Genomic DNA, 14,139 nt, shown 5'->3' on the forward strand with positions numbered 1-14,139 from the left:
GCATTACAGCATTCAGGCGCCAAGGCATGCTGAACCGAAAACATTCCGATCCCGACGGGAGGGGCCCTGCTTCATCTCTCCTCGATACTCTGTGAACACTTGCTAAATGTCCCAGAGTGCACTGAGCACGGAGTACATACTAATGTACCTGGTAATGCCGAAGTCGACTGCATCCAGTGGTTCCCCGAGAAAAGGAGACTCACACTCACGTGGCCAGTGCTGGTTTCAAGGTTCAAAGTGAGGCGAATACCCCCCCTTTTTTGCACATCCAATGCAGATATGCAAGTTCAAATCGGAAATGGAAAGATGTGACAATGTCGAGATATACCAAGTCGAGGGCAGTCCTGCTCGCGGGTAGCAGCATAGGAATGTCTGGTTGCGTCCACCCGAATCCGGTGTGTAGATCTGGGATACACTCACTATATTCATCCCGGTCGCTTTGCCAACTCCCTTTCTTTCTTTTCTTTTTTTTAGCTCTTCGATTTGTCGGTTTATCCTGCATTGCACTTCTCGACATTTGGACTTGTTTGCCCTGAGAGTATACACTACAGTTCCCAGGGTTATGCTTAGAGAGACCTTTCATACTCTCTCGCCCCCCTTATCACACAACTCTTTGTTTTAAAGATTATATCCTCTTTTATGTGGACTCTTTTACTCGTCTTGTTTCAAATAATCTAATTCCCCCCTTTAATCCTCTCCCTATCCTTGGACCCCTGGTCGGGACCACGAGGCGATCGACGCAGATCCAAGCAATCCTCGGCTCCACAGGAATTGACAGCTCACTTGCATCACTTTTGGGTGCTTGCGGATTGGCTGCCTGCCTGAGGCAAACAGGGGCTATTAAATTTGTGAGTAGTGGGAGTTGCATAGGGGGCGTTTTCGCCTTGTTCTGTGTCTAGGTGCATGGCGTGGTCTCGCCATTGCCGCCCCCAAAATCTTCCTTTTATCTGACTGTCTGAGTAGGGGGAGGTTCAGATATATCGTGCTGAGCGATGGATCTACAAGGCACAAAAGAAGCCCGGCCGCAGGAGGAGGGTGCCGAGGGCCCTCTAGAGGCGTATGGTGCTGGAAGTGGTCGTTCTCAAGAGTATCACAAGAACGAGGGGCGAGATTCTCACAACCATGATGACCGAACTACCATTAATCCTCTCCGTCGTCGTCAACCGCCCTTCGCCTATCCCCATGGAGCTCGACAAACTACATCCCCGCTACCAGCCGTTGTCTCTCGGCTTCGAGAGCCCTCCCCGTCACCGGAGGCTATCAGCATACCCCATAATCTGGGGTTGGATTCCCGCGATCAGCGCCTATTGCGTAAGGCTCGAAGATCCCCACCGGTTACTAAGAAAACGCTCAGCGAGCTTGATCTGCCCTGTATCATGAGCAACATCAACCTCCGCATGGACGCTAACTTCGATCGCGACCTGCATTTCAAGCCCGACCTAGATGGAGAAAAGGGCCAACGCAAGCGGAAAGAAGCTGCGGATTATTGGGACTCCCTGGCTGTGGAGATTACTATCTACTCTTTCTATGCCGCGACTGCTGATGCCACCGCCGAGCAAGTCGAGTCGAGTGATGGTACTCGACGCACCTTCGATCCCCGTCTCCCCGCCCTGTTCGAGACATTGCAGGATGTCATCAAGACTCTTGTTCCAGAACGGGATCATCCAACTATCATGCAGAACCTGGAAGTTCCATTGCTTATGCAGCAAATACGCAAAGGCGTTCTCGACATGCTCACGTTGGCAAAATGGTTGGCGACGCTCCTGAAAACGCATTGTGCTCCGATGCGAGACGAGTGGGCAGACTCTATGGTCGATCAAATCCAAAAGGGGTCAGAGTCTCAGGATCCCCGCGAGATTGTCAACGGTCTGCGAACATTGTTCTCTATTCTAGAGGCGATGAAGTTGGTATGTCAAATTTGTACCCTTCTGTCCCCACAACTTTCCGAACTAATCCGTGACTTGATAGGACGTCGCCAACCATCAGATTCGAGCATTCCGCGTTCTGCTCATCGAAGATACAGTCCCCTTCCTCCAAGAATATTTCCAAGGCAAAATCACCCGCGGCAGCTTCCATGTCGAGCCCGCTCGCCACTGGTATCTCTCAGTGCGCGAGCAAGCCCGTCAAGATGATGCAAACGCAGAAGCCCAAAAAGCAACCTCAACCCCAGAAACAGAAGACACCTTGAAACCCCTCGAAGCCCTGTTCCGTGGAATCGCCTCGCAACTCCTCCAATTCGCCCCGCCCGCCGACTTCCCCGAAACCTTCCTCTTCGACTCTGAGCGCCTCTGGCAACTCCGCTCAACCGTCCAAAATCTAATCAATCTCGATATCGCCTGGTACATATTCGAGTCCTACGTGAACAAGCACAAGCGGTATCTCTCCACCCCAGAAGAAACCTATTCCACCTTCCGAACACGAATCTGGTCCCTAATGGAAGACGGCATGGACCTGGAGAACCGTGTCGCGGGAAATCCAGACAATAATGACGACGATCCCGACCACCGCGGCGGAAAGCGCTGGACACAAAATATGCGCTGCATTGCGTTGGAGATTGGCCGCTTTGCCTGTGCCGCGCTGCAGCTCGACCCTGTCGTCGCAGACGAGGTCATTTCCCCCATCGAGGAAGCCCTCGAGTGGCATCTCTCGAATGAATCCGAGCTTTTCGTGTTCTTCCAAAACAGCATGCGTAGCAAGATCCTTGCTACCACGCTAGCCGCGGCTCGTAGATACTTGCCGCTATCGCCATTGGCGATCTGTGAGTCGCAGAGGGTTCCATTGTCGGCTACTATGGGTCCTACTACCCCACAGACAGGAACGGCGGGTGCATCTGGATCTGTGAACCCTTCCTCGTTGGCCTTGACGCCGCAACAGTCGGATATCGAGCGTATTGGGATGCGTCTTGCTCATATGGGTGTTCTACACTGGCGTGTTTGGGCCCCATTGTTGTATCTCCGAGATGAGATCGCAATTGCGGAGCTTGAACATGTTACCTTGATATAATTTGCTGATTTGCTATCTATTTTTGCTTGGATTTTTGGAGTTTACTGCTGTTCGAGTGTTTGTGTTTGACATGCTTTTCAGCGCCTTGCATTTGCTGCCTATTGGAGGGGGGAGTTTTATTCCTGTTGTTTTGACCGGGATCTCGGTGTCTGGGAAATAGAAGGCGCATATAATACCTATTTGTCGAGTAGACTAAAAATGAGATCGACCTACTTTACCTTTTCTACAAACTTCCACTGACCCTTGGAAACAAAGACAAACTCAATCCGACCCAGTGCCATGGTCGACGCAAACGGTCCAATGGGTCCGTGCGCCGACCGTGAAGAATGCCCCTAAAAATGTCCAGCCTAAAATTACCATAACGGGTCATCCCAAGTCAGAGGGATTTACTCCGTACTTCGTGTTGTGCTCCTACTTGTGCCTGTACCGGAAAGCCTAGACCCTCCCAAATGTCATCCTTGGCAGGCAGAAAGAAACCCCCCCCAATGCGTCTCTCTGCAGCACTGTACTCCCCAACCCACCCCTGGCTCGCATGCTTAAAATCAGCACAATTGCAGCGCATCGCGCGCGCAACGGGCGTCCAATCGTCCGGTACGAAGGGTGTTCTTATTGAGCGCATTGCAACAGAGTTGACGTTGCATCCACAGTCACAGACGCAGTCGCAGTTGCAATTGTCGGCTGCCGCGGATTGTGTTGCAAAAGGTGTCACTAGTATTTCCAATCACAGTACCAATGCGAGTGCCAGCACCATAAGCCAAAATCGACAGGTCGATCGACAGGTGTCGGCAAACAATTGCTCAAGCGAGACCAAGACAAAGACCAAGTCAACAGATTCGTCAAAACCAAACCCCACACGACAACCATGGAGTATCCTCAGCATCGATATGGGGATTCAGAACCTCGCATTCGCACATTTGCTCGTGTCTCACTCTGATTCCCCAGATGTCGGGATTGACGCAACGCACCCCCAAGCACCCGTACTGACAGCCTGGCATCGACTCGCCGTTTCTGAGATATCAAACTTGAATCTAATGCCTGGAGAGAATACCGGTGTAATCAAGCCCGCTGCATCAGTATCAAGGTCTGATGACGTCACAGAATCATCGCAAGCTATACTCCCAAAAGAAACGGAAAAAGATATGACTGTCAAGATCGCCAAATCTACAAAAGATGAAAATTTATACAGCCCCGACATCTACGCCGCAAATGCGTATACCCTAATTACATCACTCATAGCTGCCTACCGCCCCACGCACGTGCTCATAGAGCGCCAGCGCTTCCGTTCAGGCGGCGGGAGTGCCGTTCTTGAATGGACACTGCGCGTTGGCATCATGGAGGGCATGTTGTATGCCGTTCTCCAAACGCTACGGCAGGAGAGAGGCGGCAATGTCGCCGACTTGGTTGTTCGAGGTATTGAGCCGAGTCGGGTAGTCAGGTATTGGCTTGAGGGTGGCTCTGAGTCGGTTCCTGGGAAAGGGAAGGGGTGCGAAAAATTAGATGTTAAGGAAAAGAAGGAGAAGAAACCCAATGCGCGCGAGGTGAAGAAGGCTAAGATCGATATTGTTGGACGGTGGCTTTCTGCTGCGATGCAGAACACCAATGCTTGTCCAGACACGGACGACGGTCTTCGGAAACTAGAGCTAGGTATTGCTGCCGTCAATAAGATTGTGCTGGCTGATAAATCTGTGTCTCCTGCTCTGCATGGTGTTGCGGGTGCATATATGCGGAAATGGCAGGGTCAGACGCAGACGAAGGGGAAAGGGAGGGGGTCTCGCTCGTCATCACCCTTATCTGCTCAGTCTGGTATGGACGAGGTGGCTGCGGTTGATCTAGGGAAACTCGATGATCTGGCGGATTGCCTGTTGCAAGGTGTGACATGGGTTGAATGGCAGATTATGCGGGAGCGGATCGCGAGGGAAGGGGTTGAGGCGTTGGATTCGATACCATAGTAGGTATCATTCATTTTAACCTTGGCAGCAAACTCAGGCTAGGTAATGCAGAATGTCTTTGATGGACGCCTTGGAATTTCCCCATTTTTTGCCAGTGAGCCGCAATCTAGAAGCAATTCGAGAAGAGCACATTTGCACAATCATCTCGAGAAGTTGTTTCGTGATCCCAGTGGAGCTGCCTCGCTCTGGCTAAACTCGAATCAGAAGCTACATCCAATGTCAGAGATAAACGAACCACATAGTGATCTTCGAAATACTTGAAAAATGTTCTCAAAGCCCGTGTTCAAACTTTGAAGTAAGCCATCTCCATCTGTATATGATCTTTTATTTATCGCCAGCAGAGCCTTCAATGCTGCACCATTGAGGTCCTGCTCGACACACATGGCAGGAATATAATCCGACCCATCTTTAGTCTTGGCAAGAAAGGAGAGGACCTCCACCAGTTCCTTTTCTTTAGAGAAGGAAAGTATGTACTCCTTTTCAGAGCCTCGAGCCCGTTCGGTGGGCTTTTGTTGCGGTGGCTCAGGAACTTCATGCAGCAAGTAATTGAGAGCAATGTTCTCTGCACAAACCAATGCAGCAACATGCGGTTCACAGTTCATTGTGCGAGTCCCATAGTGCTATGAGAGGCCGAAAGAAACGCACGCTTGGGACCGATGAGACCTTAATATACTTTAGGATGTGCGGACCAGGTGGCATCACTTTCGTTCGGCGCAGACGCCTTATCTGTTTGCAATGTACGCAGCAGGGGTCCCTGCCCTCCCGGTCGCAGAGGAAACGAATCCTTGCCAGTACCCTACATGCTTAGTGGTCCTGTTGGATATGAGAGGTCCAATTTGCAAGGTACATCTGTATCACTCGCCCCTTTTTACCTTCGTGACGTTTAGAGTGATTTCCCACCCCGGAATGTTTGTCCTGTAGCGTAAGTGTACAGTGACTTTGGAAGAAAACTTTCCTTGACGCTTACTCGGGTATAATTCGTGGGGCTACAAGTCCCTCATAATTGTATAATGGCCTATCGCATTCTTAGTTGAGACCCTGGTTTGAGGTACAAGTATGATGAACGCGCAGCTAGTCACTCACAGTAGCCATATCAATGCTGTTGATTAGGCTGAGAGCCGGTTTAGCTACTCCTTCTGTTCTAGTCTGACAAAAGAGTTACGCGATCTTACATCTAGATGAGCTCAATCTCTTCTGTATACGATCCTTTCTGGTCAACAAATTCTCCGTGCATGATCCCGTGAACATAGACAATATCAGTTCTCGTGAAACAATCCTCACGCTCTGTCTTTCGCAACACAACTGGGGTCGGCATTCCAGCGATGAGCCACACCTCATCGCCTTTTCGCACATTCTTGGTGCCTTTGCCTAGAAGACCTTCCCGAGCTCGAAAGAGTACTGGACGACTGATATTTGTCGGTTCATTCATCATGTTGCGGAGTTTCTCACGAGCAAGAGTTACATCCCTTTGTGGTGTACGCACTTTGGGAAAGTTCACAAGCATAGAGAGGCCTGGAAAGAAATCCATCTTGCTTTGGGCTAATGTTTCTATCGGCCCCCGAAGATCCTTCAGAATACGGAAGTATGTGGCAAGGTCATTTGCTGCCAAAGTAGAAAGACATTCGCCCACCCAAAGTCCAAACATGGGGCGGTAAATTTCCAGAGCAGCCGTAGTTCTCAAGTCCGCCCGCCTTAATTAAGCCAGATGCGAGAGTAAGCCATAACGCCTGGCTTCGGGGTTGACCATCGAAGTACACCGGTCTAAAGGCGCAAAGAAACCTGAGTATATCCGGGAGTGTCCGAGCACTCCAGGAGCCCTCGCACATGCCATTGTAGATAATAACCCTGTCTTCAATAACATCAACTTCCCGTGCGTTGAGTACGAGCCCATCGGGTCGTCGCACAACCATAGATGATAGGGGAAGCCCTTTTGCTGCATTATTTGCAAGTTTGATTGCGAAGTCTCCATGAGCGAGATTTAGCCCATTAGAATAGTTCGGAACCCAGGAGCGAAGCTCCACTTGGAAGTTCGCATACCCTCGTAGGTCAAGATCATGATTCTGGAACAATAGTAATCGCGGATCTTCCGGCACGAGGAGTCTTGTAAATTTTGTATATCTCATATCTTATCATGGGCTGCATTGCGAACCTTGCCTTTCCGATTGGCTTTGGTGCAATTTACAGGAAGCGGGTTTCGGGCCCATCACTCAAGGCCAGCGCCTTCGAGACTCGCTTACCTTATTGTCGTAATTTTTTAAGCCGCATCATGTATGAGGCTGGACAAGTCAAAAACAGTCTCTTGGTAACTTATTCTACAGTCTTCTTACAATTTCGAAGGTCAACCTACGTCAAGTCCTATAATAATCTTTCTGGCCCATTCGGAATATCATAGACCTAGAACCGTAGGCCCTCAAGAATCCCCCGCCGCACGAAGGATATCGTTGGAAGAAGGCTGGGAACACTCTACCCCAATTTTAGAAGTGGCTTGTCTCAAACTTGGCTTGAAACTAAAATGCTTCACCTTTTGGGGTATGGAAGTAGCCATCTGGGTCGCTCTATTGGTCCATATTCCTCCAGCTGCAGCATAGTCAACCCACGATATCACATTCTATCCCCATTCTTGATTTCTGGTTTACATACTAAAGATGGTACGCCCTCAGATTGTTCTTGATGCTTATCAAGATGAGAGTAGCCACAGACTGAGACATGCCGAATCCTTGTAGCCAGTGAGGCGAGGACGCTTGATGTAGATATCCGGACTCTCGCTATTGGGACATATGGTGAGGTCGCTTTCCATCTTCGGCCAAATGTGTTCGAGAGGGATTTTTTTGAGGCTGGGGTGGCTGCATATTTTGGAAATATCCTCTTCCCTTATGGGACGCTTAGGCACCTGAGTAATAGTCGTTGTGGGGGATAACATGGGTGAAGAGAAACTTCGTTTCGCCCTCGAGGTCAAACCGCGATTGCTTAAGGGTAATGGGGTTATGAGGTCTCGGCGGAAACTGACCAGGGTTCTTTCTCAATGACTCGCCGGGTAGTCTCGTGGGCGGAACATCATTTAATGCGAAGGAATGACAGGGAAGTGCCTCCCCAAGTCAGTGCGACACAAACACAGACTACGAAAGGAAACGATACTGATAAACACATGAGAGAGCGGAAACATTGGTTCCCCATAAATGGAGGATACAAGGGACACCAAGGCTGTCCCCCATCTTATCCCACTTGCTTCCGCCCCCGCAAGGACCCTCCCCCTTGACGCGCACAATGGCTCCTCCGAAGCCGACCCGTTGACCCCAGTCAGCTTCAACTGCCAAGCCTGTGTGCGCAAGAAGATCAAGTGCGACCGCGCGGTGCCTAAGTGCGCCAGCTGCATCAAGACCAAGCTCGAATGTGTCTATCAGCCACGGCTGCCACGGCGCAAGAGGAAACGTAGCCGGGACGAGGAAGACGTACATAAACGGCTGGCACGTTACGAGCGCATCTTGCACGACCACAACCTCCTTCCGACCGCCGCTGCCTCGATCACCAGCAGTAGAGACTTGGAGGCCTCAGCAAACAGCATACAGGCTCCGACTCCAGGGCCAGCGAATTCGCAGGTTGACGCCACGGCGAATAAACTGCTTTCCATTAATGGTAATTCTCGCTACATTGACAATGTTCTGTTCCTCGACTCTGGGGAAGGTGACCTATGTGAGTTGTCCGGGTCCGAGCAAGAAAACTATCACGAAGACGAGCCTGGATCCGACAAAGCCACTCCGACCGGTCTTCTCGGTGCCCTTGCCGCGCATTCTATCTCGGACGCAATTCTCAGAAGAACGATAAGCCTCACCGACCTTCACCCTAGCTATGAGCATGCGGTCAAGCTCTGGCATACCTACGTGGAGAACGTCGAGCCACTTTGCAAGGTTCTTCATGTTCCGACGGTCGCCAAGATGGTTGACACCGTCTCTAAGCACCCAGCGACCGCCTCGAAGAACGATGAATGCGTGCTGTTTGCCATCTATCATTTCGCCGTATTCTCAATGTCGGACGACGAGTGTTCACGGGAACTCGATAATTCGAGGACCCACTTGATATCTAAATACCGGACCGCAGTCACCCAGGCATTAGTAAATGTGTCTTGGCTCAAGACGACCGCGATGCCGGTTTTACAGGCTTACATACTCTTTCTGATCGCTTTGCGCACTCAGATCGATTCTCATACCTTCTGGATTTTGACTGGGATTGCAATTCGCCTAGCCCAACGCATAGGACTGCACCGGAACGGCGAAAGCCTCGGATTGCCCCCATTTGAGGTCCAGATGCGCCGGCGGCTTTTTTGGCAACTGCTACCCCTGGACGGCTACGCGGGTCAAACATCTGGCACGGGTATATCCCTCTCACCCGATAGCTGGGATACTAAGCAACCGTTAAACATTAACGATGACCAGATCTTCCCTGGCATGACCGAGCCGCCTCATGACCGACGAGGCGCATCGGAGATGATCTTTTGCTTGTCTCGGATGGAGCTGTCAAATTTCTACGTTCGAACAGGGGTCAAGCTGAAGGAAAAAGGGGGTACAATCCAGTTCCGGGATCCCGAGGATATTGAGCGGCTGATCGACGAGGTCGAAGACATCATTGAGACGAAGTTTTTGCGGTACTGTGACATCTTGAACCCCTTACACTTTCTGACCACCGGCGTTATGCGATCGGCTATCTGTGCCGTCCGGTTGCGTGCGCGGACGCCGCTGCTCATGCAAGAAACCATCACCGACGCACAGCGGAGACAACTCTGCACCCTTGCCGAAAAGGTACTCGACACCAGCAGTGCTATCTTTAGCAATCCCGCCACGCAAAAGTTTCGGTGGCAGATGCAAGCGTTTTTCTTGTGGGATTCCCTCCTCTGTATTCTGAGAAGCATCGCGAAGGTTGGATTTTACTCGCCATCAGAGCTCGATGATGCCTGGAAAAGGGTTTCAGAGGTCTACGCGAATCACGAAGCACTGGTCCAGGGCCGAAGAACCCTGTACGTTACGATTGCTAAGGTCACTTTGAAGGCCTGGCTAGTAAATTCGCCTCGTAATTCATCTCCCGAGCCAGCTTTCATTACCGCACTGCGCGCTCAACGCGAATCCAAAGGTATCGACAAGCGGGATGACAGCGTATTTTCGGTCGACCAAGCTGCGGATGGGGCTTTTTCTTTCAACGAGCTTTTCGACGACATAAACAGGACCGACCCGAATATAAACAGCGCCTTCAATCTCGATTCGTCTTCCGATTGGCTATTCTGGGACCAAATGTGTAGAGGAAACTGTCTGGGCTAAGAGCAAGGAGTCCTTCACGGGCTTTGTTCTCAGCGGGTGGCCCTCGGATTTTGCGGGTTTGGACTGTTCGGCCGGGACTTAGGCAGCACGCGACAACAGCGAGCGCACACTTTAAGATTACGGGTCTGTAACTAATGGAAAAAAAGATTATGATCTATGAGCTGTGTTATCACTCAGCATCTCACCGTGCCGCTACCTTCCCCGCCCGACGCTATGCACAAGATGGACGATTCACGCCCTGTCCTCATCATCGGTGCGGGTCTGTCGGGCCTTGCCCTTGGGCGACTATTGACAAATAATAATATTGCAAACATCGTCTTCGAAGCCTCTCCGCCGGAACGCAGCCAGGGTTTTGCCATTTCCATGCATGACTGGGGCTATTACCCGTTGCTCGAGGCCCTCGGCGGGCTATCCCAAAGTATGATCAAGGCTGTTGGGCCGGACCGCTTCATCGGCGGCACTGGATGGGTAGACCTTGCAATGCGCGATAACATGACGGGACAGGTACTCGTCGAACCGGACGCAGATTCCCCGCCAACGGTCGTGCGAGCGAATCGCAATTCATTGCGGGCCTGGATTGCCGACTGCGGGGACGACCAGCTGGATGTGCGTTACGGACATCGGCTCAAGAGCATCTCGGGGTCAATGGGCAACGTGCGGGCAGTCTTCGAGAATGGAGCTGCATATGACGGCTCGGTGGTCGTTGCCGCTGACGGTGTGCATTCAACGGGTACGCAAGGCTGAAACCATCTGCATGTTCGGTCGTAACTCGACTGACACATATTAACTGACCACCTGCCCAACGCAGTGCGTTCGCAAGTTCTGCCACATATCGTCCCGGAAGTGGTGCCTGTGGTGGTCTACCATGGCGAGTTCGAGGTGTCGCGCGACAAGTACGACCGGTACATGCGTCCTGTCATCGGCAATGCTAATATTCTTGCTGGCGTGGGCGACGGGTTCAATACGCCGATTACGGCCTGCAATATCACGAAGACGCGGGTGCACCTCGACCGGTCGTATTTCCGACCAGCGTGCGGCGAAAATGACCGATTGTTCAATGTCAAAAAACCGGAAGACGAGACGCGAGAGCCACCCCAGGCACTCCTGGACGAGTTGTCGTCGCGGCAGCTCGCAGAGCCGTGGGCACGGTACATCAACCCGGAGACCATCCGAAAGCACTCAGTATTCCACTGGATCAGTCGATGCGTGATCATGCCGACGGCGGATGCATTGCAAGCTGCACAGGCAGGCGTGGTGTTCATCGGGGACTCGTGGCATGCGATGCCGATCTTCGGCGGCGAGGGCGGCAACCATGCACTGGTGGATCGACTATACCGATGAATTGTGTTATTGCCCGAGATATCATCAACTGGAATATATTTTTCCTTGTGCGCGATATGGTGGTAATAGCGAAGCTGGCAAGGGGTGTTAGAGGGTCTCAAAGTCACGGCTCCAGAAGAATTTTAATATGTGCTGACCTGCTAATAGTCTCTTGATCATTGACCTTAGGTAATTTCTGACTTCGACGTTAATTGAGGTAGGGGCGTGTGGATACCCCAATTCCCTCCATAGTTGGATGCGTTGTCACATCTATCCTGGCCCGCTCTAGCTTGAGTATAATTTAGGTGGGCAATCGCAGAGAAAATATTCGGGCTAGATGGGCGTTAAATAAATCCAAAAAGAGCATTTATCCCATCTGGATACTGTAGCAAACTTCCATCTCCCTTAGGACTCGGGACTTCCTCGCTTATGCAATATCTATGGTGCCCTGCCGCGCAGAAGCCCAATGTAGCCAGGGTCAGGGTCAGAGGTATAGATAGGTATGCTCCAAGAAATACATATGCGGGCTCCCATGGACCCGGAGTTCTGCGAATGTCCGGTTCTATGGGCTGTTCCTATCTGAATGAGAGCGAATAATTCATAGAACGGGTCATCAACAAATTAAATCATGACAACCTCGTATTCGATAGGGGCAATTTCTCTATGGCAGCTGGATAATAATACAAATACCCCGTACCATCCGTCCGCTCGTCCTTCCTTCCGCCCATTGACAACTTCCGTCTGGCGAACTCAATCCAGGCGGAAATCAGTTCCACCTCGCAACCGCTGAGGTCTCTCACTCAGCCCCCCTCGCGTGCCAAATCCTGCCTAATTAGCCAGAGGCATATGCAGACATGGCACGCAGCCGGGGACCGTATTGCCAGAAAATAAATGGCGACCCCCATCCGAAAATCATGGTCAGAAAGGCCAGCACACTGGTGCCCCACCCATAACCCAGGGTGTTGTACATGTAGGGGGCAAAGAGCGGGAATCCGAAGCCGCATAAACTCCGAAGCACAGCACAGGCAGCCATGGCGCTGGCCGCGTAGGTTTGGTAGCTGTCGACAATGTACGTTTGCATGCCCTGCAGGCAGGAGATCGTGCCCATGGTGTAGATCAGCGCACCGATGTTAGGCATGATCCAGTGGGTGTTCCCAATGCTCCAGCCGTACCAGAAGAGCCCGATGGTGCTGATCACCGATCCCACAACCAAGGACGGCATTCGGAACTCGGGCTTGCCGACATCATTGTTCCGGGCTTTAAGAATTCTGTAGATACGGTCCACGAGCTTGAGATTAAAGAAGAGCCCGATAAAGGATCCAATCGCGATTGAGAGATAGTTGAGACCGCCAATTCCGGGGCTCTCGTGGTAGACCACGGTCCAGATTGCTGGGAAGGTCGCAAACATGAGATACGTGACGCCGAAGAGGTAGGCCATATAGATAGCCATACAGAAGACAATAGGCTGTGTTGCGAACATCCGTACCGGCCGCTCAAATGCATGAAGAAGCTTGTAAGCCAGGGTCTCATTTTTCTCCGCGGTGTGAAGGTTCTCATTGCCTGTTTCTTTGGCAAGGGCGTCGCGTCGCTTTCGTAGAAGCGTGCCCGGGTGGCATTCTTTCAACCAGAAGAACCCAACTATCTGCACTGCGACAGCCGCAGCGGAGGTGGACCAGAATACCCAGCGCCAGGTTGAATACTCGGCAATAAACCCGCCAGCAATGGGTCCAATGACGGGTCCCATGAGTGGTCCAAGAGTATAGACACCCATGGCTTTACCACGTTCTTCTGCAGACCACATATCGCTGCCAGTGAGGGTCAGCTTCTGCGGGAGTGTAAATGCTGGCTTATCATTCTCTTACCTGATAGCTCCTCCTCCAATAGCTAGTGGCGCACTACCACCAATGCCTGCAAGGAATCGAAAAGCAAAAAGCTGAGCTTTGGTCTTCGCGAAACCACATCCCAGATTCCAGGCCAGATACCACACGTTGCTGACCTGAAGTAAACGTACTCGACCGTACAGCTCAGACGCCGGACCGAAGAAAATGGGGCCGATGGCGTAGGCGAGAATGAAGATACTCAATGACAGGTATGTCTCAATTTCTTTGTGCATCCCCAGCGACTTGGCGAGATCAGCCAGCGCGGGAGCAATCATGGATGACGATACGGGCGAGATGAAGACAAAAAGAGAAATCGTCCAGGTATTCTTCCACTTCAGTCCTGTCGGCCAATTCTTGGGGTTTTCTGGGTCATCGGGTCCGTTCCAGGTGACGAGATTTGGATCTTTGTCGTCTTCGGCGTCGATGAGAGGCTCGGGGGTGACGATCGTTTTGGGGCCTGCTTCAAGGTCACTCTTGTCCTCTGGAACGGTGATGGACGGCTCGGATGCCGTTGAATGTTTTTCGCTCATTTTGCTCGTCTCACTGATCTTGGGGTTGAAAATCATGGACTGGGAGAGCTTGAAGAAGCAAGACTTGACCCTTTGGAGCAACCTGTTTTAGTTATATACCTCTTGAACAGACCAATGAGTGATGTACACCAGCCAATCGCGAAGCCGGATT

The 14,139-nt window shown here is 51.5% G+C and overlaps 8 protein-coding genes across 8 annotated transcripts; 5 read left to right on the top strand and 3 right to left on the bottom strand.

Moving 5' to 3' along the window:
* Positions 1–992: 992 nt before the first annotated feature.
* On the top strand, positions 993–3,003 carry N7500_010950 (TCP11 family protein; the record flags this gene model as incomplete). Its single annotated transcript, XM_056682088.1, has 2 exons — positions 993–1,907; positions 1,969–3,003. The coding sequence occupies 2 exons, from the start codon at positions 993–995 to the stop codon at positions 3,001–3,003; spliced, it is 1,950 nt and encodes a 649-aa protein (XP_056527497.1).
* Positions 3,004–3,073: 70 nt separating this feature from the next.
* N7500_010951 (uncharacterized protein) lies at positions 3,074–3,442 on the top strand (the record flags this gene model as incomplete). The annotated part of the gene is made up of 2 exons (XM_056682089.1): positions 3,074–3,150; positions 3,259–3,442. The coding sequence occupies 2 exons, from the start codon at positions 3,074–3,076 to the stop codon at positions 3,440–3,442; spliced, it is 261 nt and encodes an 86-aa protein (XP_056527498.1).
* A 10-nt stretch (positions 3,443–3,452) lies between these two features.
* On the top strand, positions 3,453–4,952 carry N7500_010952 (uncharacterized protein; the record flags this gene model as incomplete). Its single annotated transcript, XM_056682090.1, has 1 exon — positions 3,453–4,952. The coding sequence occupies one exon, from the start codon at positions 3,453–3,455 to the stop codon at positions 4,950–4,952; it is 1,500 nt and encodes a 499-aa protein (XP_056527499.1).
* A 140-nt stretch (positions 4,953–5,092) lies between these two features.
* On the bottom strand, positions 5,093–5,554 carry N7500_010953 (uncharacterized protein; the record flags this gene model as incomplete). Its single annotated transcript, XM_056682091.1, has 2 exons — positions 5,093–5,137; positions 5,210–5,554. 2 exons carry the CDS (start codon positions 5,552–5,554, stop codon positions 5,093–5,095), a joined length of 390 nt encoding a protein of 129 aa, XP_056527500.1.
* A 572-nt stretch (positions 5,555–6,126) lies between these two features.
* On the bottom strand, positions 6,127–6,597 carry N7500_010954 (uncharacterized protein; the record flags this gene model as incomplete). Its single annotated transcript, XM_056682092.1, has 1 exon — positions 6,127–6,597. One exon carries the CDS (start codon positions 6,595–6,597, stop codon positions 6,127–6,129), a length of 471 nt encoding a protein of 156 aa, XP_056527501.1.
* Positions 6,598–8,128: 1,531 nt separating this feature from the next.
* On the top strand, positions 8,129–10,258 carry N7500_010955 (putative C6 transcription factor; the record flags this gene model as incomplete). The annotated part of the gene is made up of 1 exon (XM_056682093.1): positions 8,129–10,258. One exon carries the CDS (start codon positions 8,129–8,131, stop codon positions 10,256–10,258), a length of 2,130 nt encoding a protein of 709 aa, XP_056527502.1.
* Positions 10,259–10,471: 213 nt separating this feature from the next.
* Positions 10,472–11,599, top strand: nscC (FAD-dependent monooxygenase nscC; the record flags this gene model as incomplete). The annotated part of the gene is made up of 2 exons (XM_056682094.1): positions 10,472–10,988; positions 11,067–11,599. The coding sequence occupies 2 exons, from the start codon at positions 10,472–10,474 to the stop codon at positions 11,597–11,599; spliced, it is 1,050 nt and encodes a 349-aa protein (XP_056527503.1).
* Positions 11,600–12,410: 811 nt separating this feature from the next.
* N7500_010957 (MFS transporter) lies at positions 12,411–13,988 on the bottom strand (the record flags this gene model as incomplete). Its single annotated transcript, XM_056682095.1, has 2 exons — positions 12,411–13,383; positions 13,441–13,988. 2 exons carry the CDS (start codon positions 13,986–13,988, stop codon positions 12,411–12,413), a joined length of 1,521 nt encoding a protein of 506 aa, XP_056527504.1.
* Positions 13,989–14,139: the final 151 nt, after the last annotated feature.

This window comes from Penicillium coprophilum (genome assembly GCF_028826855.1).
Source record: "Penicillium coprophilum strain IBT 35676 chromosome Unknown utg000007l_segment0_segment0, whole genome shotgun sequence".
Taxonomy (NCBI): Eukaryota; Fungi; Ascomycota; class Eurotiomycetes; order Eurotiales; family Aspergillaceae; genus Penicillium; species Penicillium coprophilum.